This window comes from Anabrus simplex, chromosome 13 (assembly GCF_040414725.1).
Source record: "Anabrus simplex isolate iqAnaSimp1 chromosome 13, ASM4041472v1, whole genome shotgun sequence".
Taxonomy (NCBI): Eukaryota; Metazoa; Arthropoda; class Insecta; order Orthoptera; family Tettigoniidae; genus Anabrus; species Anabrus simplex.
In genome coordinates, this window is record NC_090277.1 from 45,134,382 (window position 1) to 45,161,949 (window position 27,568).

Sequence of the window (27,568 nt, forward strand, 5' to 3'; positions counted from 1 at the left end):
TATGTACAGGAAGGAGCAACCTTCACGAAGAAAATTGCAGGAATAAGGGATGCACCGGCGAAACTCGCCAAGTCACGAGACATCTCGGTTGAAGAACGACAAAGGAGAAGTCATAGACTTACGAACATCTGGAAGGAGCGCAAGGAAAAGGGACTAATGTTGCCATTGATGCTTTCATGGCGCATTCCAGCCTTGTGTCAATGTCATAACCTGTCAATGTCATATGTTACGTACACATGCTATGTGACCCTCTTAGACTGATTCTGATGGTTCGGTCAGCTTCCTCTTCGAGCGCTAGCGCTGTACTACGTTCGGGGAGCCATCTGGTGACGAATGAACGTACCATTTCCACTTCTATCATAACCTCTAATTTTTTTTTGCTAGGGGCTTTACGTCGCACCGACACAGATAGGTCTTATGGCGACGATATGTCTAAATTAAAAAAAAAGTCATTGTTTAAGAAGCCTTTCTCGTGGACAGTCGAGATTTCCTTCTGATGACGCAGAGCACAGTTCTCTGCGAAACGTGAAGAGTTTCACCTTATTTTCTTGGCACGGCATAAGCTCAAAAGCCTATACAGTATCATGTCTAAAACGGACTAAGTCTGAGACATAGAAGATCTGGTAACCAACCAACCAACCAACCAACCAACCAACCAACCAACCAACCAACCAACCAACCAACCAACCAACCAACCAACCATAAAATATAAAATATAAAAAATAAATAAATAAATAAATAAATAAATAAATAAATATTTTTGACTATTGAATTTTCGCGACCGCATTGTGATCGAAATCGACTTTCAACCTCTTAGGTCGTGTTATACGTTCATATTACAGTACGTGTTGAAGAGATAATAAGTACAGAAAAAAATGGGCGGGTTCAATAAATGCATTCTAGGTGGAAAAAGAAACCATTTCATTCAAATTCTGCAAGTACTTTTTTACCACTTGTTTTACGTCGCACCGACACAGATAGGTCTTATGGCGACGATGAGACAGGAAACGACTAGCCTTAATTAAGGTACAGCCCCAGGAGATGCTTGGTGTGAAAAGAGGAAACCACGCAAAACCAACTTCAGAGCTGCCGAGAGTGTGGTTCAAAGTACTTTATTTTTCAAAATTCTGTTAATCTAAAACTGTGCAATGTCTAAAAGAAGAAGTATTTCACTCATAGTTTTTGCATTGTTTGTTGCATACCACCAGAACTTTGCATTTTTAAACATTAGACCTATATTCCTTCATTAAGTATGTAATTGAAACTACAATTATGAATGCAATTGGATCGAATGTTTACTTCTTTTTGCCAGTTACTAGGCCCTTTTTGGGATATTTTTAGGTCTGTTTACAGGTTTCTATTTTAGGCAATTTACAGGTCATAAAAATTCCGAGCCCTAGTATGCGTTTTGCAAAAAATTGTGGGCACTGTCCATCAGAACACTCTCGCTACATTACGGAAGAACGGGCCAGTAGACGGTTCCTAATTAACCAAATCAGTTTGCATTCTAACCTATTACTGTCCAAACATCCTGGGACTGTCCTCGCATGACTTCTAGTATGCCACTGTATAAGAAGGAATAATGACAAGTTACAAATTCTCGAAGAATGAGTTTGGAGAACAGAAAAATTTTACTATGATAGATAAGACGGGCATAATGAAATAGAAAAGCATGGCTCAGCTACGTGGAGGAGACTACTACTACTACTACTACTACTACTACTACTACTACTACTACTACTACGAAGGCTGATCAACAAAGACAGACTGATTTCCCCTCCCCCCCAGATGTTTATTACTCCATTTCAATGTTTACATGCTATTTTTCAAAGTAGTCTCCTCCTACTTCAATACACTATTTATAGCGTCTCTGCCAGTCCTTGAACACATGCTGCAGACCATTCTTTGTCAGGTCCTTGAGAATCGCCTTACTTTTCTTGAGCACTGCTTCAGAGTTCTCAAATCGAATGCCCCTAAGCTCCACCTTTAGTGATGGGAATTAAAAAAAACACAGAGTGCAAGATCAGGGCTATAAGGTGGATGCAGTACACAGGTAATGTTGAATCCAGCCAGAAACTGCGTGACTTGATTTGCGACGTGAGGCCGTGCATTGTCATGATGAAGTCGCCACCCAGTCCGAGAAAGCTCTGTTCGTTTCTTTGCAATGTGCTTCCTCAGTGTAGCCAATAGTAACAGTAGTGTGAGAGGGAACTGCATGCTGATAAATCATTCCATTACAGTCAAAAAATGTGATCATCATTTTCCCTGCAGATGGAACAACTTTTGCCTTTTTTGGAGATTTCCACACTGTGTCTTTCAGGATCATAATCATGCTTCAGCTTTTCGTAAGTTTCAGTGCCTGTATGGATTAAACGAAAACATAATTTGATTGCGCTGTACTGCTCCTCTCGCGTCACCTACATTGTCTGGTATGCAAAATGCACCTAGCGTCTACAAAATAGAGCATTACTACCAACCTACCGATAGGACAGTGCTGCCGCCCTACGGACATTATACACAAAAACAGCTCTTTTCAAATATTTATTTTACAGATAGGAAACTATCACGGAAGCTAAAAAAATCAGTATCAGTCTTTGTTGATCAGCCCTCGTACTAATATCACTAACATGTTTTCATCCCTCCCCTGAAGGGGGAGGCGGGCCTCTTGGATTGTGACGCCGTCTCTCAGGCCGGGAGATTTGTTACGGTGAAGGAGATGCTCGGTGATGTTGAGGGGGTTGGCGGCCGTGGTCTACAGGTAGAAACTGACCCGGCATTCGCCTTAGTGCAGGAGAATGGAAAGCCACGGAAAACCATTCTCAGGACAGCCGATGGTGGGGACTAACCCCTTTCCGTCTCCCGAATACAGAGGCGTAGAGCCATGGTAGAGCCGTGGCCACCGCTCCTCTGCTCGGTTGGCCGGTCAGAGTACAGAGCTGTTGGACGTATGGGCCGAGACCCACTCTGCATCTACCGAACCAGGAGGAGACTCAGCTGGAGATCTCCAGGTCACCTCGCAATTTGTGAACTCTTGCGAGGAAGAAGGGAATGGTTAATCAAGGAATACTCCGTAGTCTCTCGAAATGAAAGAAATACATTTCCTAAGTTACTAAATCGAATCGGAGTAATCTTGCAGGCTATCCAAGAATACGAGTTGTTACTTCTTAGTATTAAGAATTTATTAGCCGGCTGGAGCTGTATATAATATCTGAGTATAGCATCAGAGTGAACGAGCAAGCAGGCGAGAGAGGGCAGCACCGTCGAGCCAGTAAATCATCAAGTCACATTCAAACTCTAATCTGCAGATCAATATAATATTCTGAGTTTAGATTATATACGCGCCATTTCCCCAGGCGAGGAGGAGCTTGGAGCACGACGAGGAAGAGAAGAGAAGAGAAGAGGAGAGGAGTGGAGAGAGAATGTCAATGATACAGGCAGTGTCGTAATCTGAGACCCCAGAAACATACAAGCTTACAATGAAAGGCTGACAAAATCGAGTTCGGACACACCTACTAAAAGACTGCAAAGAAATAAGACAAACAAATAATTCGGAAACAGAAGGTGAAACTGAAAATGAAACTTGAAATTTACATCCGTAACTTTCTTCTTCTTCTTCTTCTTCTTCTTCTTCTTTCGTTTCATCCCTCCTTGGTGTATGTTGAATCAATCATTTCTCTGTGTGTTGTTGTTTTCTTAGTTCTTTTCTTCATTCTTTCTCACCTTCGTTTCCCCTCGTCTTCCGAGATAATAGGTTTGGCTTTTAATGTAGATTTTTTTAGCCGGCCCGAGTGGTTCAGACGGTTGAGGCGCTGGCCTTCCGACCCCAACTTGGCAGGTTCGATCCTGGCTCAATCCGGTGGTAATTGAAGGTGCTCAAATATGTCAGCCTCGTATTGGTAGATTGAAATGAAATCAAATGTCGTATGGCTTTTAGTGCCGGGATATCCCAGGACGGGTTCGGCTCGCCAGGTGCAGGTCTTTCTATTTGACTCCCGTAGGCGACCTGCGCGTCGTGATGAGGATGAAATGATGATGAAGACAACACATACAACCAGCCCCCGTGCCATTGGAATTAACCAATTAAGGTTAAAATCCCCGACCCAGCCGGGAATCGAACCCGGGACCCTCTGAACCGAAGGCCAGTACGCTGACCGTTCAGCCAACGAGTCGGACATTGGTAGATTTACTGGCACATAAAAGAACTCCTGCGAGACAAAATTCCGGCAGCTAGGCTTCTCAGAAAACCGTAAAATTAGTGGAACGTAAAGCAAAATAACATTATTATTAATGCAAATGTCTTGGACCTTAATATTTTCGTCTTTAGTTATTACTTAAGCTGTTTGATCGACTAGTGAATTTTCTGTAATTTTTATTCTACTAGGTCTCTTTCAGTTTCTTTAAACCAGTTGGGTTTTGTTTTGCGGTTACGGAAGAAGTCAAAGATTTGTTTGGTTAATCTATTAGAGTTCATTCTGAGAAGATGACCCAAAAAAATTATCCTTTTTCGCAGAGTATCTGAGAGTTTTTACATTTTCTTGTAATGTATTTCATTCTTGATGTATATCCTGAAATTTTGGTCCTATGATCTTTCTTAAAATTTTCCGCTCGAGTTTCTCTATCTGGTCTTTAAAATTCATGTTTTGTGTTCCTGCTGCGTATTGTGCTTCTGGTTTAATCACTGTTTATTTATAATGTTTAATATTTGACTCCCGTATCTTATAAAGAGAATGAAAAAACAAAACTATGCAACGCAGGATTATTTAAAATGATTGTCCGAGTTTCGTGAATTTCAGAGGCAAAACAAAGCGTACAATTATTACTGTTGCAGTGATGGATAGACACATTTTCGAAGTTCTGTTCTGCAATGACTGTAATTACCTCAGTTACCGCCAGATATCACTGTTTACAAAATGGCGGTCAACTGTAAAGGGAAAGTGTTTTATACTCTTGACCAGGGCCTCTCAGGGTGCATGCGCGTGGTGCATGCACTGTGCACGGTGCAAAAGACGACTTGGCTTGGTTGACCAGAGTGCAGACCCCCACTCCTCGATTTGGAGCAATAGCGCTTACTCTCTCTTTCCTCACGCCTCTCTCGCTCGCTCCGCCTGTCTCCCTCTGCCCCAGTTGCGCCGTAGCGCTCCAAATCCGGGCTGAGTTGAGCCGAGTATAGCCGAGTAGAGCCGAGCATAGCCGAGTAGCCCAGAGACGAGGCGTTGATCCGAGCCATACCGAGCAACACCGATGCACAGTGCACGGAGCTCTTGCGCCTCGCTCTGCACGCGTGAGATTTTGGGCGTTTGAGAGGCCCTGCTCTTGACCATTATCATCAGTCCGTTCCCATAGTCCAGCGCCATTTTTAAACAAAACACGGGAGGATCGACCCTCCGACAACTCGATCTGAAAATAGTACGCGCAATTTGCGGGCATGGATTGTTTGTGTATAGGTAAAGGGCGGAGCAATGGCCGTCGCTCCGAGTCAGAAGCGGAAGTGAATCGGATCAGAGAAATTTATCTACGCGGCCCCATGAAATCGACTACAAAAGGGATCACTCACAAACCACAGTTGCAACACCATATTTCCACGGAGAGGTCAGAGCGTTTTAAACCAACAACTACCACAGCAATGGATCGGACGCGGGACCTCGGCCAGCACGTTCACCGGATTTAACACCTCGTTATTTCTTCGTGCGTGGATACATCAAGATTCAAATCCTTGTTCTTCCTCTACCGGCGAATTTACTGGATTTGAGGCGGCGAATCAGAGTCGTCTTTCTAAACATCACCGCTAACATGTTGGGGCGTGCGTGGGAAGAGATAGACTGTCTAGTAGATGTGTGTAGAGCGACAAAGGGCGTACATATTTAATATATACACTATATATAATGCATCTAAAATAACTTCATGTTACAGTAGCCAATAAAATAAGATTCGTACTATGTATCATCAGTACTATGTACCATGATTTGTTTGAAACACCGAAAATCATCTTCAATAATCTTACATTATAAGGGGAATGTAGGAAAAGAAATTAGCAAGATATCAAAACAGAGAATGTAAGAAACCAGACTGAGCATCAAAGCTATTAATATTATCGGAGGAATTTAAGAAAAGAAATCTAGCAAAAAAACTAAACAGAATGGAGGAAACCAGGATAAACAGCAACACTATGAACATTATCACAGGAATTTAAGAAAATAAATCTTAATAATGTTATTTGCTTTACGTCCCACTAACTACTTTTTTCGGTTTTCGGAGACGCCAAGGTGCCGGAATTTTGTCCCGCAGGAGTTCTTTTACGTGTCTCTAAATCTACCGACACGAGGCTGACGCATTTGAGCACCTTCAAATACCACCGGACTGAGCCAGGATCGAACCTACCAAGTTGGGGCCAGAAGGCCAGCGCCTTTACCGTTTAAGCCACTCAGCCCGGCGAAAAGAAATCTAGCAGGAAAACTACACAGAGAATGGAGGAAACCAGGATGAACACAAAACACTAGGTAATGCATTAATAACATTTATTATTGAATTCTTATAACTATAGCCCTAAGATACGTTTAGGTAAAATAGGGGTACCTTCCTTGGAGAAATAATAATAATAATAATAATAATAATAATAATAATAATAATAATAATAATAATAATATACGACACTACAAGACAGTTGTATTGCCAGAAGCTTTATATGCCTCAGAAACCATATGCTTAGGTGGTCACTCTAAAATTACAGAAATTGAAAAGCAGGGGCGGAAAATTCTCAGGAAAATTTATGGTCCTACGAGAGAAAATGGAATGTGGATTAAGAGGAGAACAGCGGACCTCTACTCCTTCACCGACAGGTTTACTGATGCCGTACGGAAAAGGCGCCTTAATTTCTATGGCCATATCTACAGAATGAACAGCGACAGACTAACTAAAATATTATTCAAAGTAATCAACTCAAAGAAGGTCAAAATAAAATGGCTAGAAGAAACTAAGGCGGACCTCCAAGAAATAAATATTACAGACGACATCATGGAAAATCGTGGAGCTTTTAGAACCAAAGTAGCCAATCATAAATTTAGGGAGAAACCAAAAAAGACAACTGGTAGGAAGTGGTCGACAGAACGCAAGATGCAACACAGTGCATTCATGAAGAAATTTTGGGAGGATAAGAAGGCACAAACCATCAAACCAACTAACAAGTTCAAACGCGCTCTATGAATGGGCATAACGAAGAAAGAATAATAATAATAATAATAATAATAATAATAATAATAATAATAATAATAATAATAATAATAATAATAATAATAATAATAATAATAATAATATCGGAAAATCTCAGAGTATTGATTTCCTCTCCTTGGATTGTGATTCCTTTTCCAAATTCCTCTTTGATTTCCTTTATCGCCTTTACCATGTCAACACTGAAAGGAGAAGAGAGAAACTGCAACCTTGCCTCACTCCTTTTGGATTGCTGCTGCATTTTCATAGCCTTCGATTATTATCACTGCAGACTGTTTTTTGTACAGATTGTAGATAATTCTTCTTTCTTGGTATCTAATCCCGATCACCTTCAGAATCTCACATTGCTTGGTCTAATCAACATTTTCGAGATCTACAAATGCCATGTACGTAGACTTGTCTTTCTTAGTTCGAAATTAACATCTTTAAATCTTCGCCGTCTCAACTTCTATGAGAACGTTAGGTGCTTTTCTCACAAATACTCCTAAAAGGTGGACAGACTTTCTAAACCAACTGTACATTCCACTTTGTATATTAAACTCGTTATGTTATTCGAAAGAGAGATAAAGAGTTAGTCTCGAGCTAGCCAGCAAGAAAAACACGAAGAAGACATTGTAACAAGAAGACAGAAAAAGAACAAACAACCTTCTCTTCTTCTCCCACAGTAATTACTCTATAATTACAACGAAATGAAAATAATGCTTTTTGAACCCAAATTACAAGTTAGTCACATTAATCAAAGAACGGAGAAAGAAAAAGAGATAAAGAAACAAAGAGAGAATTACTATCAAGGTGGAAGTCAACACGATGCTGCACTTTAAAACAGAGATTTCTGATCGAAGTTAGTAGACCAAGGGGGAACCTGGCAAGTCGTAAGTCGTTTTTTATATACTAAAAGGAAAACAAATTAATGCCCGGGGACACGATTCTCAGTAAATATTAGCCATTACGAAACTTTTACCGTAAAATCAAATCAAAATCAAAATCAAAATCAAAATCAAAATCAAAATCAAAATCAAAATCAAATCAAATCAAAATCAAATCAAAATCAAATCAAATCAAAATAATCAATCATCTAAATTTCGGGCTATCGCTCCGATGGCAGATTCCTTATCAACCGTTTACCTAGCCTTTTCTTAAATGTTTTCAAAGAACTTTACACTTTATCGAACATTTCTCTTGATAAATTATTCCAATCCTTTACTCCTTGTCCTATACCAGTTGTATGCATAAGTTTTTCCGGTTTTTGTGGTAAAGAAAACACGCAATTTTCAAGGGAAATTCATTTTTTGTTTATTCAAAATATTGGCCATCGGTTTCTACACACTACCCCCATCTTTCAGGTAAATTATGAATACCATGCCAGAAAAACTGCTTGTCTTTTGCGGCAAACCATTCGTCGAGCCATTTTCCAACTTCCTAGAAATTGCTGAAGTGCTGCTCTGCGAGCGCATGGCCCATTGATGCGAAGAGGTGATAGATGGGGCTAGGTCGGGGCAGTACGGCGGGTGCGGAAGGATGTCCCATCCAAGCGATTTCAAGGTGTCTTTCACTGGTTTTGCTGTGTGGGAAGGCGCATTGTCTTGTAACAAAATCACTTTGCCATATCTTCTGGTCCATTCCGGTCGCTTTTGATCAATGCGTGATTTAAATTGATCAGTTCTTGGCAATAGCATTGTGCATTAATGGTTTCGCCGGGCTTCAAGAGTTAATAATACACAATACTAATCTGATCCCACCAGACACAAAGCGTGATCTTCTTGCCGATTAGAATATGTCTCGCATGTTCTAATCATATGTTTCTACTAGCAAAGTATGACTTTCCACCCACAGCCTTTTTCTTTTGATCAAGTAAGAGAAGCAATGCGTGCCGCAATTGTTCTTCTTTCAGACACAAACGTCGACATGATCACTGAACGATACAACACAGACGCTAGTGTTTGGCGGACTCAACTTGTGTGTGTTGGTAGGTTAATGTCAGACAAACAAACTGACGTATGTGCACATTCATACGCTGCGTACTGTTCGCTGACGCCATCACTTAGTGAAACCGGAAATACTTATGCATACACCTGGTAAATGAATATTTGCCCCAATTTGTCATCTTGAATTCCAACTTTATCCTTATATTATGATATTTCCTGCTTTTAGTCCGGATCCATGGCTAAATGGCTAGCGTGCTGGCCTTTGGTCACAGGACCCCGGGTTCGATTCCCGGCATTTCGATTTCTCTTGCACGGGGGCTGGGTATATCTGTCGTCTTCATAATCACTTAATCCTCATCATGACGCGCAGGTCGCCTGCGGAAGTCAAACCGAAAGACCTGCATCTGGCGAGCCATATATGTCCTCTGACACTCCCGGCACTAAAAGCCATACGACATTTCATTTCATTATTATAATTACTATTAACAATTTGTGATTATACCCCCCACCCCACATCGATCGATCCTGGCTACGCTACTGCCTGGTGTGGGACCCATACACTGGAACCATACTCTAATTGTGGTCTTACCAGAGACTTATCGCCCTCTCATTTACATCCTTATAACAACCCCCCAAATACCCTCATAACCACGTGAAGAGGTCTGTAACCTTTCTTTACAACCTTGTTAATATGATTACCCTAGTGAAGATTATTCCTTATACTAACACCTAGATACTTACAGTATTCCCCATGGGGTACTATCATCCCATCAACACAGTAATTAAAAATGAGAGGCCTTTTCCTCTGAGTGAAATTTACAACCCGACTTTTCATCGTGTTTACCACCATACCAATTTCCATTTCACAATATTATCTGGGTCCCCCTGCAAACTACTCTTCGGGGCTCAATACTGCCCGTATATACTGTATGTACGGTGTTACGGCGATATAACCGCACGGTCAACTCTCTCGGTTATCGTTGTTAATTTGCGTTTTTTTTACGCTCGTTTTTCTCGGGAGCAACTCTAAGAGGTATTCAGAAGGCAGTGTCGAGTTCGACAGTCACTTGTCTCTTTTTAATTTATCCCTTTGTTCACGTTTTGTCTGGAACCTTCAGCTGGCTTTTTATTTCTACGACGAATATTACTTTTAAAACCAAACCAAACCAAACCAAACCCCATGGCACTACAGTCCTAGAAGGGCCTTGGCCTACCAAGCGATTGCTGCTCAGCCCTAAGGCCTGCACATTACGAGGCGTCGTGTGGTTAGCACGACGAATCCTCTCGGCCGTTATTCTTGGCTTTCTAGATCGGGGCCGCTATCCCACCGTCAGATAGCTCCTCAATTCTAATCACGTAGGCTGAGTGGACCTCGAACCAGCCCTCAGGTCCAGGTAAAAATCCCTGACCTGGCCAGAAACCGAACCCGGGGCCTCCGGGCAAGAGGCAGGCACGCTACCCCTACACCGCTACACCGCAGGACTGGCCGAATATTACTTTTATTTGTTTAAATTATTTTACACTTGTATAAGCAAGTTTTAGAATCATTTTTTCTCCTTGCGAGAAACATTATGATCATATCTTCTACTACAGCCACTTATTTCTAAGTTTGATTAATTCTACTTTTGTACAGTTCTCCACTTTTCCCTCCAGGAGACTGTGTCGTTACGTAAGTACAATGCAGAGCATCAAGTACTCCTCGAATGTCTCCAAATTCAAAAAAAAAAAAAAACCGAGCTCGATAGCTGCAGTCGCTTAAGTGCGGCTAGTATCCAGTATTCGGGAGATAATAGGTTCGAACCCCACTGTCGGCAGCCCTGAAAATGGTTTTCCGTGGTTTCCCATTTTCACACAAGGCAAATGCTGGGGCTGTACCTTAATTAAGGCCACGGCCGCTTCCTTCCCACTCCTAGCCCTTCCCTGTCCCATCGTCGCCATAAGACCTATCTGTGTCGGTGCGACGTAAAGCAACTAGCAAAAAATTCTAAAAAATACAAGTCTTAACCTCTCTTTGTGTGAGAGGAAGTTTTATGAAGTCTGGTGCTAAAGATGCTTGCTTTGTTAACATTACTAACGTCACCGGTCACTTGATAAAATGATCCAGGGCAGTGCGTGTATTGCTGCGGTGTTGCTCAACTCCCAATAATTTTACACTTCATTTGTCGTCTCTTCTTCTAAATTTTTAGCTTAATAAATCTAACATGTATTTGAAAATATGTTAATATCAACCATCTTTAGTCGTTCGATATATTAATGCTTCGTAATGGAACAATAAACGCTGCCGGCTTCGAATTAAACTCAGGCGGTTTACTTTCCTACGGCAACTCCCAAGCGGTAAGCCTAAGCCTGTACGTAGGATCAGGTAGCACGCTCGCCAATATCAGTCCTTGGGTGTTGCACGAGATCAGCAAACCCCCTATCGAGAAACGACTCCCAAATGTCCTCGTTAGATTGCACCACTCTGCGGAGATGACTTCATACCTGCTTTCTCTTCTCTCGCAACGGCAATTTCTTTTCCACACCGCTAGGGTACGCCATAGCGGTCCGCCAAGAATATTACCATCATTTTGCATCAGTGAAAAACAGGAGGGCAAATTTTCAATTCAGGTGAGGTAAAAATAACAGTAGTTATACTGTATAGGTAGCCTCTTGTCTGTCTGTTAGGTCATCAGCCCAGAGGCTGGTTGGATCCTCAAATAGCACCACCAAAGGCTATGCAGTTATAGGGAAACCACAAAAACCAATGGCAGTACCAAAGTGAGGCGTACTAGGCAAGACGAGAAGTGAGGTAGTTTGCCATTGCTTTCCTCACTGGGCCAGACAGTACTATTGTAGCAAACTAACCCTAAGAGCGACACCTTTTACGACACCCAGACACACTGGTTGTGCTATGTATGTCATTACTCAGCACCACCCATACCCCAGCAGCTTCCATATTGTCACAGCCATGAATGAGACTGAGACTTCAGTGGAAGCTACACTTTGCTCTGGCCTGTGCCAAACTATGGATGCAAAAGTACTGTATCCATCAAGATATGACAGCAGGCAGAGGTAGCTTCTTATTCCCTGTGTTTTAACTGCCGGATACATTTCAGTTTTAATAGAAAAGTCCATCATGTAACTATAATAAGGCTTCTTGTTATTTTAAAGCTTCTCATGTACAAATGTGAGATTGAAAACTTTGGTGCAACATACAGATACTACTAGCCGCCGCTGGAAATGATCCCGGCCCACAAAATCGCTGCGCTATGAGAAGAAAAAAAGGATTATTTCTGCAAGTAGGGTACTCGAGCCGATCACCTATTTATTAATAGTAACAATGACGTCACATTTATTTAAATTAGTTTACTCTTGTATGCACAAGTTTTATAATAATCTTTCTCCTTGCCAGAAACATTATTATAATCAACCGAAACCTGTTTTGGAACGAAGACTTCGGCAATCATCAAATGTATCGGATCTTTTCCTCTATTCATCATCCTTAAGATACTGTAGATATACGAGATGTGGTGCCATATCCATTTTAACGCGCACATCACGGCACTTTGGGTGCACGCAATGTGAGGTTTTAATCGCTCAATCACGACCGGTAAACTTTTAAATCGGATCACGACACTTCGGATGCACGCAATATACAACTTACTCGTGAAGTTATGTAGAGTACGTAGGCTTTAAAGCCTCTGTTAACTGCTTGACCGCTCGCTCACGACCCGTCAACTTTCAACCGTGGTAAAACGTCAACTATTACAAAACCGGACTTGGTGCAACAGAGATTCTACGAGGGCAAGTAAATAAGTACTTACAATCCATTTTTATAATTCATTACATGGTCACCCTGTCACAGGGTCCACCGTTTCACAAGCTTCCTGATACCCTCTACAAAAAAAGGTTTTTGGTTGCGCAAGAAGCCACTTATGCACCGCTTCCTTCACCTGTTGATTCCATATGCAGAACCATGGCTAATGTGCATATGGTTTGCCACGTCATCAACAGTCACTCGCCTGTTATTCCGGGTCATATCACGCACTTTTTCAATAATGGCATCAGTTACGGCTGCAGATGGACGCCCGGGTATGATGCGCAAAGGTATCACCCAAATATCACTATAAAATTTGTCACAAATGGAACATAATAATTGCTTTTACACATATCAAGTGAAAAATCCCTGGCAAATTAAGAAATACCGTCGTTATTTGAGAAATATGAAAATATACTTAAGGCTTGTAGACAGGACTGGTTTATGTCGTACTACGCTGCTGGTGCCGTCTTTTGTTACTTTCTTCAGGTCCAGGGCTAGCACCGTGGAATGGGAGTGCTGTGTCTGTAGATTCTCATTATCTTTGTCCATTCGCTACTGGTGCCGTCTTTTGTTACTTTCTTCAGGTCCAGGGCTAGCACCGTGGAATGGGAGTGCTGTGTCTGTAGATTCTCATTATCTTTGTCCATTCGCTGCTGGTGCCGTCTTTTGTTACTTTCTTCAGGTCCAGGGCTAGCACCGTGGAATGGGAGTGCTGTGTCTGTAGATTCTCATTATCTTTGTCCATTCGCTACTGGTGCCGTCTTTTGTTACTTTCTTCAGGTCCAGGGCTAGCACCGTGGAATGGGAGTGTTATGTCTGTAGATTCCCATTATCTTTGGCCAGTACAAACAGCAAAATGGAGGTCAAAAGAAAAATAGCATGATCCCTGGACCAATAAATCACTAGTCCACAGAATTTTTCTTATGCACATTGGCCATACCATTTTGTCGCCTATTAAATATTGCATATCGCGATACAATTCATGAAATGATGTCATTGACAGGTGAAGAATGAAACGAAAGCAAAGAACTTCAGTGAACACAGATATCACACACGAAATTGTTCAAAGTGTAAGACAAAAGACATACGTGTGTCACTGTGAGCGCAACACCAAATGTACTTGTAAAGTGGTAAAGTACGTATTAATATTCTCTAAAAAACATATATTTCTTAATTTACCAGGGATTTTTCACTTTTTTTTTTTTTTTTTCGTGTGGCTATTTCTAGCCGAGTGCAGCCCTTGTAAGGCAGACCCTCCGATGAGGGTGGGCGGCATCTGCCATGTGTAGGTAACTGCGTGTTATTGTGGTGAAGGATAGTGTTGTGTGTGGTGTGTGAGTTGCAGGGATGTTGGGGACAGCACAAACACCCAGCCCCCGGGCCATTGGAATTAACCAATTAAGGTTAAAATCCCCGACCCGACCGGGAATCGAACCCGGGACCCTCTGGACCAAAGGCCAGTACGCTGACCATTCAGCCAACGAGTCGGACATTTTTCACTTGATATGTGTAAAAGTAATTATTATGTTCCATTTGTGACAAATTTTATAGTGATATTTAGGTGATACCAATGCGCACTATACCCGGACGCCCGAATCTTTCTTCATACTTCACGCTCGTGCGACCGCTTTTGAACTGCTCAGTCCACTGGTAAACACTTTGCTGTGACAGAACATTGTCCTCGTATTGTGCTAAATGTCTTCTATACATTTCCGCTCCTGGTACACCCTCAGAACACAAAAAAGTGCTGTTCTTTCTTGGTACAAACAGAGAGTGGCACGGCCATCTTCACGTCGCAAGTTGTACTAATCTGATAACACTGAAACCAAATACAGTAGAGACAATACACGACACAGAGCGAGATATCGAGGGACAGCTATTGGAGCTCACCCTAGCGGATAGACCTGAACGGTACTGATTCTGTCATAAGAGCACGTGTATTTTTGTGTGAAGTTTTTGGTGTTATTTATGCGTTTTCAGTGAGTTGACATAATTAAATAGTAGCGTGTGTCATTCCTTGATATCTCCTCTCAACATGAGGGGAAAGGTATGTGCTGTGTTTGGCTGCAGTAATTACGAAGTAGAGAAAAATGCGCGCTCGTTCTTGAGGTTCCCTCGTGACAAGAACATGTAAGTAATATTGTGTTTGCATATCTATTCTTCCAGTGACAGATTTTTATAGTACTTCATAATCTTCTGACCTGCTCGACCCATGTTTTAACGGGCTTAAAATATAATACGCATATTTTATTGTATAGTGCAGCAGTTAACCTTCAATACCGATGTGTTGTAGGTGTGATCTGTGGGTTTTGAAATGTCACAGAAGCGATTTGGATAAAGTGTACAAGAAAGAAGGGACGTTACGCTTGTATAAGGATTATAAGATCTGTTCAGATCATTTCCAGGCCAGCGACTTTAAAAATCCTCGACTATACAGCCAAGGGTATGTTACATTTTTACTCTAATTGTACGTAAATATTCCTCAAAGCATCACTGTCGACAACATTTTCGAAATTTTCTTTCTTTTATCCCTCTTCTCAGATTAAAGCCGGGATTTTATAGATTTTCTTTTTGTTAGTAGGCTTCATGTTAAGAGGAAAATTGTCCAGCTATTAAATGTTAATTCATTGCATCATATGTGTAAGGCATGTGCCGATATTTTTATTGACAAATGTCTTAATGTGATGATACATTGTTTTTAAATGAGGAAAAAAGACAAATCCAACCGTAAGATTTCAGGCAGGTATGCTAAAGCTAAAAAAGTAATGCATAAATGAAAGACCAAGCCATTTCACAGCAGTCCATTTCACACCTTGTTTATATGTCTAATTTCAGTCTTTGAATAATAATCTTTTAAATAATTCTTCATTCATTTATCCAGAATTGCTTTAGCAACTTCGATGTTAATATCTCAATACCACTGTCTTTCTAGACGTAATTTATTTATCCATTTCCGTATATACATTTCCATTGATATTTGAATTTAGCGCGATTTGTTCAGGTCAAGTCACTAGGAGCGCCACCGTCGAATTGTCTCCCATTTTAGCAAGGCGAAATCCGTAAGTGTCGTGTATTGTCTCTACTGTATTTGCTGAAACCTACCACAGACGCAGACAACGATGCCTTCTAGCGGATGGTGAGCAAACAACGCCATAGATCCAACCTATTGACACTTAGAGCAAACTTGCAGATACTTATCGACTTGCCTAAGCTATCCACGGTTAAGTCGTAACCGAGACTGAAGACCATCATATGGCTCTTCACAACCAGCTGAACAGGATTCTGGCAGGAACTACAAAACGTTTAGTACCATAATCATAATATATCTTGAATGTACAATAACATTAATGATGGAATCCAGCAGCTTTTAAATTCCTCCACGAAGGCTTGAACATCGAACTAATATTTATTCTTTTTCAAAAAAAACAAATACATCCCTGAACACGTACTTTCTCTCACAGATAATACATTCTTCTGTTTGGTAGGATATTACGTTTCGTGCCTATACATGTCCTCATCTATTTACTCTACTGTGTAACACACAGGACTAGATAGAACCATGCTATTTGCAATGTTGAACACGATCCAACTCTTTGAAGTTTTATTTTATCACGTGGTGTGCGTGTGCGTGTAATTCAGACATTATTGATTTGAAATTCTCCTGTAAAAGAGTAGAAACGCGATACACACACAAAGAGCGAAATAAAAGTGGGGTATGAGGGATGGAGAGAGGAGGGAACTGTAAAGAGATATGGGGAATTGTATTTGTGTACATTTCAAGATACCGGTTCCACTGTATCAAGGTATCATTATCAGCAAAAGTTCATTTCTCTCCTTTTCCCTTTACTCCAGCCCTCCCTCTATGTTAACCTTCTCCCCCTTCCATTCTCATCCTACATCAAAGCGAACTTGCACACACAAAGGAAAATATTACGATAAAAAAAGAATCGGTGAACCATGCTCATCACACACATACGTATATAATCAAAGATTGCTACTTAATCAACTCGGCTGAAAAAATTAACAGAGCAAGGTAAAAAAATTTGAAACAAGAAAAGCACCATACAGACACACAAAATGTACTATGTGTTTAGCATTACAGAGAAGAAGACACCAGTGGTAGGAATAAACATGATAAAGGTGACTGCGACGTCAAGAGCAATATCATATTCAATATTCGAAATTAGAGAGCAAATATTATTAGGAATCAATTTTGGCAAAATCCTTTAAAAATGAAACAATAATTTGCTTGTTCCGAGAAAGGCATGTGCCACTACTAGTATCATAATTCGCGGGCAGATGTTGTTTACCTAAACACAATCACTGAAAATTATCAACAAAATACCATTGCATTTATGGAAACTCCTATAAAATAAACAAACATGACTTTAAAATATTTGCCCAAACTGAATTCTTATGATTTTGTAAGAATGGTTTTTACAAGTTATATATCCCTGTTCTATTCACATGCAACACGTATTTTGATAGAGTGTCACAATGAAAAGGAGAGACCACTCCACATCGGCTCTATCTCCACTTCTGTTCATCCTCTGTCTCGACACCATCAACACAGAAGTATTAACACCACACCCTTGGACTCTAGTCTATGCCGATGTTATGGTCACCTGTGAATCCCGTCAAGATTTGCAACAACATGTCCAACGTTCGAAAAAACTCCTTGGACAAATTAACATATTTACGTAATTCTTTCTGTAATGTGTTCCTTGATCCAACACCCTCAGGCGTTTTTTAATTTTTTGAAAAATATCCACATCGAATGTAGTTATAAAGGCTTAAGTGAAACAATGCATTGGCTCACATTAGCTCTCGTAGTGGTAGAAAAGGGCAAACTACTAATCTAAACGACTGGATAACGATGATTAAGAAAAGAATTGTAATTTTAGGAATAAATAATATATTTTCATACTTTATTATATTTATTTACCTAAAATTCATAGCTCATAATTATCTAGAGTCCGGATTTTTATGCATTAATAGCTTAGAATGCAAAGTTTCTGAAGCGTGCAGCAAGTACAGTCTACCTTCGCAACGATTATGCTATGGGGTTTGCATAAACCTTAGGGATACGGCCCATCAGAACTCCTGTAATTTACATTATGGATGAGCAGGTGGCCGACACTTCCTATTAACCAAATTTAGTTTGCAATGTAACTTGTTACGGCATGAAAATCCGGGCTTTGCTCATATCCATAGGATGTTTTCAGCATTGAGTTGCTTGCCTGAAGGGCTAGAAATGCGGATTCTTTTTACAGGTATGTTACAGTGTAATGTTGAACTTGTGTGTTCAGCAGACTGAAAAGCTACATTTAAATCAGTCAACACTGCAAAGCGTGGCTTTCTTCTAAATAAACGTAATAGATGAAGGAAGTATTCTATTCTTTCAATTTGTGTCGGTAAGATGAATTCTTTTAGCCGTAGGACGAACGGCAAGTACATCTACACACATTAATGTGAGTGAACATAGTTAATTATAATCATTGAATGTTGGAGGCAAACTTTTGATAAGGGAGTGAGGAGGGGTTCAGTAGGGGTCGGAGGTAACATTCCATAAAGTTAACTTTAAACCAGACCCTCCCTAGAAACTATCTAATCCAACAAGAGATTCTCACACATCCCCTCAGTGCCCCGACCCTCCAAACCTTACTTTACCATGCTAAGAGTAATCTCCTACAACCCCTTCGCGCTCTTACCCTCCCGAACAGAACTAACTTTTACAAGAGATGAGGAGGAGAAGGGGGAAAGGACCTCTTTTTAAAAAATATATAGATATATAAAAGTGAAAAGAAACAATGTGGAAATTACGGGATTAAACCTTCATCTACATGCTAATGAAGTGGTGTTACCAAGTAATTAATTTTTTGTCGGCAATTAAAAAATAGGATTTTAATGAATTTTAATGTGGGAAAGAAAAGATGAGGAGGATAGTGAAAGGGACGAAACAGGAGAATAAGACTAAGAAGAAGACTGGATGAAAGTGCAAATGAAGACACCAATAATTAAGTTAAGTGTCATACTCTCTTCTCCTTTGATCTCTTTCCCGTGGTCAACCGTTTCTTTAAAAGAATCAAGCTGTGGGAATAAATTATTTCAGTCTCCTTTTTATATTCCCTCTATTTTACTCATAAAAAGGGGGGAAGGAAATAAAGAGAAGAACTTCACTCTTAAAACTCGTTTCCATAGTTGGAAATGCGATATTTTTATATTCCGTTTTAAAATGGACTTCTAGCATTCCTTTTTTTTTAACTGGTACATTTCACAAGAGCTAGAGATAAATCTAATAAATCTTCATTATACAAATAAATGTCAACCTCCCATTTCCCCTCAGTCTTCACTTCGTATTTAAAAAAAAAAAAAATGGAAAACCACATCCCCTTCTTTTCCTCTGTGACGATGATTGTGATTTTTGTGTCAGTGATTAAAATATTTTGAATCACCGATCATAGAGAATGATGAGTTGAGACTGCTTAGGTACCGACCAACAGTCGGCAACCCTATTGGTAAACAACTATTTCTTTATAAATACATTTTTTGAGAGTCCACCTTTTCAATACAATATGTCCGACTCGTTGGATGAATGGCCAGCGTACTGGCCTTCGGTTCAGAGGGTCCCGGGTTCGATTCCCGGCCGGGTCGGGGATTTTAACCTTCATTGGTTAATTTCAATGGCTCCGGGGCTGGGTGTTTGTCCTGTCACCCACATCCCTCCAACTCACACACCACACATAACACTATCCTCCACCACAATAATTCGCTGTTACCTACATATGGCAGATGCTGTCCACCCTCATCGGAGGGTCTGCCTTACAAGGGCTGCACTCCGCTAGAAATAGCCACACGAAATTAAATACAATATGATTTTATTGATTTACATAAAAACTTTATATTATTATGTCTTAACGGGACATGTTTGCCCACATTTTGGACATCATCAGCCGTTGTTTTTACACTAAGATCAAAGCAGCCAGGATCCTGGGTATTTGTTTACTGATAAAATTGTCAAGCTAACATTGATACTATTTGATAAAATATGTTTTAGTATAACTGCATGGTCTGTGGAGACATCTGGCTGATTTGAATTATTTTGACTGATGAAATATGCTCTAAGTCCGCCTCTGTGGTGTAGTGGTTAGCGTATTAGCTGCCAGACCCGGAGGCCCGGGTTCGATTTCCGGCTCTGCCACGAAATTTGAAAAGTGGTACGAGGGCTGGAACGGCGTCCACTCAGCCTCGGGAGGTGAACTAAGTAGAGGTGGGTTCGAATCCCATCTCAGCCATCCTCGAAATGGTTTTCTGTGATTTCCCACTTCTTCTCCAGGAAAATGCCGGGATGGTACCTAACTTAAGGCCACGGCCGCTTCATTCCGTCTTCCTTGTCTATCCCTTCCAATCTTTCCATCCCTCCACAAGGCTCCTGTTCAGCATAGCAGTTGATGCAGTCTGAAGTTCCAGACACTGCCCTTGGGGCGGTAGAGGTGGGATCCCTCGCTAAATCCGAAGGAAAAACCGACCCTGGAGGGTAAACAGATTAAGTAGAAGAAGAAATGTGCTATATATAAAAAACATTTAGATTACATACAATTATTCTGTTTAAAACAGTGAGTCTATACTTGTTGAACATTAGATAAAAAACCTAAATTGTTATGCTTTATAGCTTTTAGGATGACATTATTTAGTCTGAATTGTTCAGTCTTTCATATCCAATGAGCACGTTCTCCTGGTTGGTTGGGTTGTGTGATCTTGAATATCCGATTTGCGTGCTCTCATTGGAATTTTCTCAAACTTGAGTGTCACCTTGGGACTTGACTTTTGTTGGCGTATTTATAAGATATTATATTATCCATTGCAATGCTAATTGTGATGCTTAAAATTGTGGACAAACATGCCGCCTGTCACTATGTATGAGCTCGAAGCGGGGACCTCTCGAAGTTGTTATGACAAAGTGTTGTAGTCTCTCAAAAAAATTATTTGGAAAGGTATATGTTGCTCTATACGGAAACCATCGAGGGGATGTGTAACTTGTAAAACAACTATTCTTGAGAAACCGTACTTTCGCTGCTTTTCTCCTCAGATCTGGAGAAGCAATGTTTGCTAAAACAGGCAGCCACTGAGTATGAGTGGACCTCACTGCACCAGTAACAACTTCCATGGTTTCATTGAGCTGTACCTCAATCTTGCTCGAATGTACGCTGTTTTCCCACACAGGAGCACAGTACTCATCAGTCGAGTATGCTAGGGAAAGTGAAGCAGTGCGAAGAGTGTTTGCATCTGCACCCCAGTTGCTGCCCGCTAGTTTATGCAGCAGATTTACTCTTGTACTCAGCTTCTTTGACAGATTCAGGCAATGCTGTTTGAACGACAAGGATCGATCCAGTGTAACACCCAGATATTTTGGGAAAAAGTTGTGGTTAAAAACCACATGTAGCTTCCGATTAGCTTCCGTGTTAAGCGTTATAATGAAGTGATACGAGAGAACAGATGAACACCGACTCAGTTACAGGTGTTCAACGAACAAGACACCTAATAATTAGATCACAAAAATGTGACAAAGTAAGGAACTGTATCAAAAATGTTGTGATAGTGTTAATATGCCTGTTAGTAACAAAATACGTTATACCTGACTGATCTAGCCAAAGGTGAGCAATATTCTTCATGATTCCTCTCTTGATAACACTTCCAGTGTTATTTACATGTAAGCAAATGCATTCACCCAATAAAAACTTCAAAAAGAAAAAGCTGCTAACAATTTAAGTACATAAATCTCACCTGGTCTCCCATGTAGCCGTTACTGTAGAAGGTGTGTGGTACGGACAGCGATAAGTCTAAGTTATCTGCCTTCTGAAAAGAGAGAAAAAGACACATAAAGTCAACAACTCTTTGAAATGTAAACATATTACTTCATAATAACCAAAAAAACATGTATACATTAAAAATTACGTATTAGATTTAAGTATTTTAGACAATCCCATTTACATTTTTACTCTTCTCGTTGAAAACAATGCAGTGTTCCTAGAAATAGATAACATAGTAAATGGTTTTTAGTAAACTCATATTGTAACATGGTAATATTCAGTTAATTTCTTTTTGACTCATAAGTTTTTCTTTAAGCTAGTTCGTAGATATATTCAATAGTTATTAATCTGATATCTTTCTGTTATTATCCACTCTCTATTTATCCCATAATTTTTTCATCAATAGTGATCTTAATTGTATTACTGTTACTCCTTATCTGACTTACTCCTCTTATCTCATAAACTGTAATTGATTGCCACGTTATTTTAAATTAATGTTGTAAAGTCTAAAAATGTAAGTGGTTAAGTGTAAGAGAGGGCCAGGAGTCTTAACTTCGCCACTTAATAAATAAATAAATAAATAAATAAATAAATAAATAAATAAATAAATAAATAAATAAATAAATAAATAAACTTTCTTTCCTGACCACTCTGTGATTAATAAATGGTACACTTCCACCCTTTAATTCATTTCCGCTGCCCAATTTTCCGTTGTCCGTACCTTATTTTGACGCCAAAACTTCCCTCTGCAGAAGATATGTCCAGCTCTTTTCGAAAAAATAGTTTTTGATATTTTAATGCATCTTAGTTTGTTCAGAATTCTAAGAAAAGAAAGATGAACATCAACTCCCAGCGGGCCCCTACATTTTTTTTTTTTGGGAATGATAAAGGGGATATTTACAGGCGAAGGTGACCAGCAGTAAACTGGCGACATTTCTATAATTCTTTTGTCCTTCCAGTTTTCTCTAACTTTTATCTCACATCGTTAGGGCCACTAAGGACCACGAAGTCTCAACTGTTTTTCTTCTTGTGCGCCCACCAGGTGCTTTCTTCCATGCATCAGAATGGACATGCTTCAGTCGAGCTGGGACATCTTGATGAACCTGTCTAAGTTTGTGTTTGAGTGATGCTCAGAGTTTAATATCTGTTTCTGCGATTCCATACTTTAAAAGATCCTTATCGATCTCCACCAACCAAGCAGGAATCGTTTTGAGATTTCTGAAGTAGAATAACAAAGGTTTACAGATTCTTTCAGCTGACAATCTAAAGAGGAGGAGGGCGTAAAATGTTATCCTTCTTTTCCGGATTACGCTTGATATCTTTTCGATGAGGGTGTGTATTTCTAAGTTGCTCCGAAGTCTGTAAACACCATATTTGAGGTTGGGACCCAATAATTTTTCGGATAATCCTCCTTTCCTTTATTGTCTGTTTTTCAAGCAGACTGTGTGTTCGAAATGTTAAACATTCTGTAGGTCTAACTACAGTTTGATAGTGTCTAATTTTTTTCACTTCGAGAGATATACGTTTTGTTATATATATATATATTTTGAGTGATTCGGAAGGCTGTTTCAAACTTTTTGACACGTGTTACAACGGCGAACTTCTTAGGAATTGTTGGATTCAACCCATTCACCAAGGTATTTGAATCTTCCCACTTTCAAGATTCTACCGTGCGTGGAGCAGGTATGATGTTAGAAATGAAGTGGGTTTTGGTGTAGAAGATTTTGAGGCCAATCTTAACTGCGCATTTTGTGTATCTAATGCTCCGCAGCATAGGTCAGGTAACTCGTCTTGATCTGCCTGTTGTAGTCATATTCTTTTGCCTGCCATTTTCAATCTTTTATGACCATTTAATAAGAAGCGCCGCAGTTCGCAGTCAGAGTTCATCCATTCTCACGTCATCACGCCGTCTAATGTAACAAAGGCTTTTCAGTCTGTCAAACACACAGCAAATACAATGTAAATTAAAACACTATAAACATATCTTTAAAACACACACTAACATACAAAGAATGACATGTTTCGTTCTACAAGGACATCCTCAGATTCTATCAAATCACTTAAAAACAAGCTTATATATGTACAGTATTGTTTACGTAGCGTAAACTTGTCAATGATAGAGAAATTGGTGACGACATGAAACAGTAATGACAAAAAATAAAATATATACAATTATTAATATAATGAAAAACTTACGTATTTATTATTATATTATTATATTAATTATATTATTATATTAATAATTGTATATATTTTATTTTTTGTCATTACTGTTTCATGTCATCACTAATTTCTCTATCATTGACAAGTTTACGCTACGTAAACAATACTGTACATATATAAGCTTGTTTTTAAGTGATTTGATAGAATCTGAGGATGTTCTTGTAGAACGAAACATGTCATTCTTTGTATGTTAGTGTGTGTTTTACAGATATGTTTATAGTGTTTTAATTTACATTGTATTTGCTGTGTGTTTGACAGACTGAAACGCCTTTGTTACATTTAACTAAGTCAACACTGGAAAACATGGCTTCATTTAAACAAATCACGCCGTCTGTTCGGTAAAAATCCATCCATATATTCGCTTTTTTTAATCCTGCAGTTCTTGATGTAAAGCTTGGTATTGCTCTATATAGAACGGTCGCCTTGTGAGTTCATAGGTTAGTCTTGAATGAGCGTTTTTTCCAGGCAGATAACTTTTTTTTTTGAGATACATGGCCTTCACTCTTTCTAGTGTAGCTAGGTTATTCTTTGAAATGTCTTCCAAGATAATGTATGTTATGATGGGGTCTGTTTGTACGTAGACTTTTTTCTCTTAGCAGCATTTAACTGGTTAGGAACGCTCTGCCATCTGTTGAATATATTTGGAAACTTGGAAAAGGTTCCAGGATCAAAGAGTATTGACAGGAAATAGTATTCTTCCGTTACTAGAGGAAGTGTATACTCTCTGGCTTGACAGGTAGTAATCAAACATGGGTGCATGCAATGACACTACTTAGGATGAAAATATTAGTCCCTTAGCAACCTGCTAAAGTACAGAATGTTACGGTAAGCCTTTGCCGGTAATTATTGGAGTGATCATTTAACGATTTGATTTTATGATTACTCAAAGTTGGCTGAACTTAGAGACCTATCAATATCTCATGGTTCTCCGACAGGTAATTTCGGAGGGAATAAGAAGCAAATCGGCTCAGTAGAATGAACGGACGGACGGATTTGCCAGAGCTGTTTTTAGTAAACTATTTTAGTATTATAGATTACTAGCTATTACCCATGACTTCGCTCGCGAGGATTTCGTAAGTTGATAAAAATTAATTGTTCCTCGGTACTTCACTAGGACATTATCTGAAAATCCCTAAAGTATAAAAACTGGCCGAAAAATTGCATTTCATTTACCCCAGAACCTCTTTGTAAACCACCTTTGGGGCTAAGATCACCAGGCTACTGGCAGAGCTAAATCTGGGACATGCGACATGGAAATCTACATGTGGAAAACAGTTCTCTTTTGAGTCTGAAGAAAGAAATGGTTTCTTTATTTCTAAAGGAGATTATAAATACCAATTTTCACGTCTGTAACATCTTAGTTGTTGAGATATAAGTATCCTCATAAAGAGAAGCCAACCCTTCTTCACTTATTTTCGACCTCCAGCTTAAGTTGATTTTCCGAAAAGAAAAAGTACGTATTTCTTTATTCTTAAAGGAGATTACAAATACCAGTTTTCACGTCTGTAACATGTTAAGTTTATGAGGTATACTGTAGATATACTCATTTTAAAAACTGCCCCACTCCTTGGCTGAGTGGTCAGCGTTGAGGCCTTCGGTTCCGGGCTGAGTCGGGGAATTAAATCGCGTGTGATTAATTCTTCTGGCTCGGGGACAGGTTTTTTTGTGTTTGTCCCAACACTCTCCTCTTTATATTCACTCAACACACCACTTTACCAACCACAACAGGAACACGCGATAGTAATTACATTCCTACACATATAGGGTTGGCGTCAGGAAGGGCATCCAGCCATAAAACAGGGTCAAATCCACATTTGCTACACAGTTCGCACCGGCGACCCCACAGGTGTGGGAAAAGCAGCAGAAGAAGGAGATACTCATTTTAAAAATTCACACCCTTTTTCTATTATTTCACCGCCTTAAGTGGATTTTACAAAAATGTGTGTTCATTTATTCTTAAAGGAGATTCCAAGTACATACCAATTTTAACGTCTGTAATATCTTCAGTTTCTGAAATATTGTATATGTATCCTCATATAAAGAATTCAACTCCTTCTTGAATTCTTTTACCCACTTCCCCCAACCCCTTAAGTGGATTTTCTGAAAACAAAAATGTGTGTTATTTTATTTTTAAAGGAGATACCAAATACAATTTTTAATGTCTGTAACATGTTAGGTTTTTGTGATATATTGTAGAAAATCTCGCTGCTCCAGAATCCTGGAGCTGACGTTGCCATGGTTACGGCAGTTCATTTATTTATCCGATTCCTAGAGCAGAGGTAGTATGGTGCCAATATCTCCATAACGGTTGGTTTTAGAGCCTTAAAACATGGTTTTAAGGGCTTACCGATTTTTTCTTTGTGTCAAGGGGCTTAAATTGAGCTTTGTCTCGTCCTTGTACGACAAATTCGATATTTCGCCTATATTAGCCGCCGGGCTGAGTGGCTCAGACGGTTGAGGCGCTGGCCTTCTGACCCCAACTTGGCAGGTTCGATCCTGGCTCAGTCCTGTGGTATTTGAAGGTGCTCAAATACGTCAGCCTCGTGTCGGTAGATTTACTGGCACGTAAAAGAACTCCTGCGGGACTAAATTCCGGCACCTAGGCGTCTCCGAAAACCGTAAAAGAGTAGTTAGTGGGACGTTAAGCAAGTATCATTATATTATACCTATATTAGCCTAGTATTTTATCTCTCTCCCCGTGCCCCTCCCCCTCGAATTGTTTTGAAAATAAAATACAGCCCATGTCCATCAGGGATAATGAATATTCACATTAGTAAAATCATTTTTAGAATCGGTCCAGTAGTTCCTGAGATTAGCCATTACATACAAATAAACTTTACCTCTTTATTTATTAGTACAGATTATTTTGAAATTTTGCTTTGTGCGCCGAAACTTTATTTTTATCCTTTGCAAACGGACATCCATGTCCACCGTGGTCTATCAGGAATTCCAGAAATAGTCACCCGTATCCGGTGTAGCACTCAACGTGTTAAACAGCCTCTACATAGCCGTGCTGTACATGAATGTAGGCCAAAACACCTGATCAATACTGAAAACTGTTGCGTTAGTAGATTCGTCGTCCCATATATATATAAAAAAAATATGTACCGTTAACACGCTATTTAAGTTGATCGATATAGCCGACACCGTTATGACACGATACATTGCATGAGTCGCCAACCTAACGTATCACAACACAAAATAATATTGAAACAGACAGGCAGCAAAAATATCTTTCCCAATCTGCATAAATTATACATGATGAATGTCATTTTTCAAGAGCCTCTGTTTTTCCTCTCTCGCCCTCTTGGCGTGCATTAATCAGTATACACGTGGCTCGAAACACAACACACGCCACGTAGTGTTTAATAATATGCTAAATGGCAAACTTCCGCGTGTGAAAGGTCGACAGAGGAACTTGCTCTAACGTAAGCTATATAAATCAGACCTCGGATTTTAGGCAAAAACCTATTTTGTTGCTGATGAGATAATTAAAATGAGGTTGTATTTACACGTTTAATGTGTTTATAAGGTTAAAACTGGTGGTCCTATAGTGCGTAAAATTGACTAAGTTGACGTTAGAGCCT

The 27,568-nt window shown here is 39.8% G+C and overlaps 1 protein-coding gene across 1 annotated transcript in view; it reads right to left on the reverse strand.

Moving 5' to 3' along the window:
• LOC136884796 (TOX high mobility group box family member 2) overlaps positions 1-27,568 on the reverse strand; it is a 690,340-nt gene that overhangs the window by 201,074 nt on the left and 461,698 nt on the right. Inside the window, exon 2 of the mRNA XM_068230184.1 lies at positions 21,733-21,804. Within this exon, the coding sequence (XP_068086285.1) occupies positions 21,733-21,804 (72 nt within the window). The remainder of the gene's footprint in view (positions 1-21,732; positions 21,805-27,568) is intronic.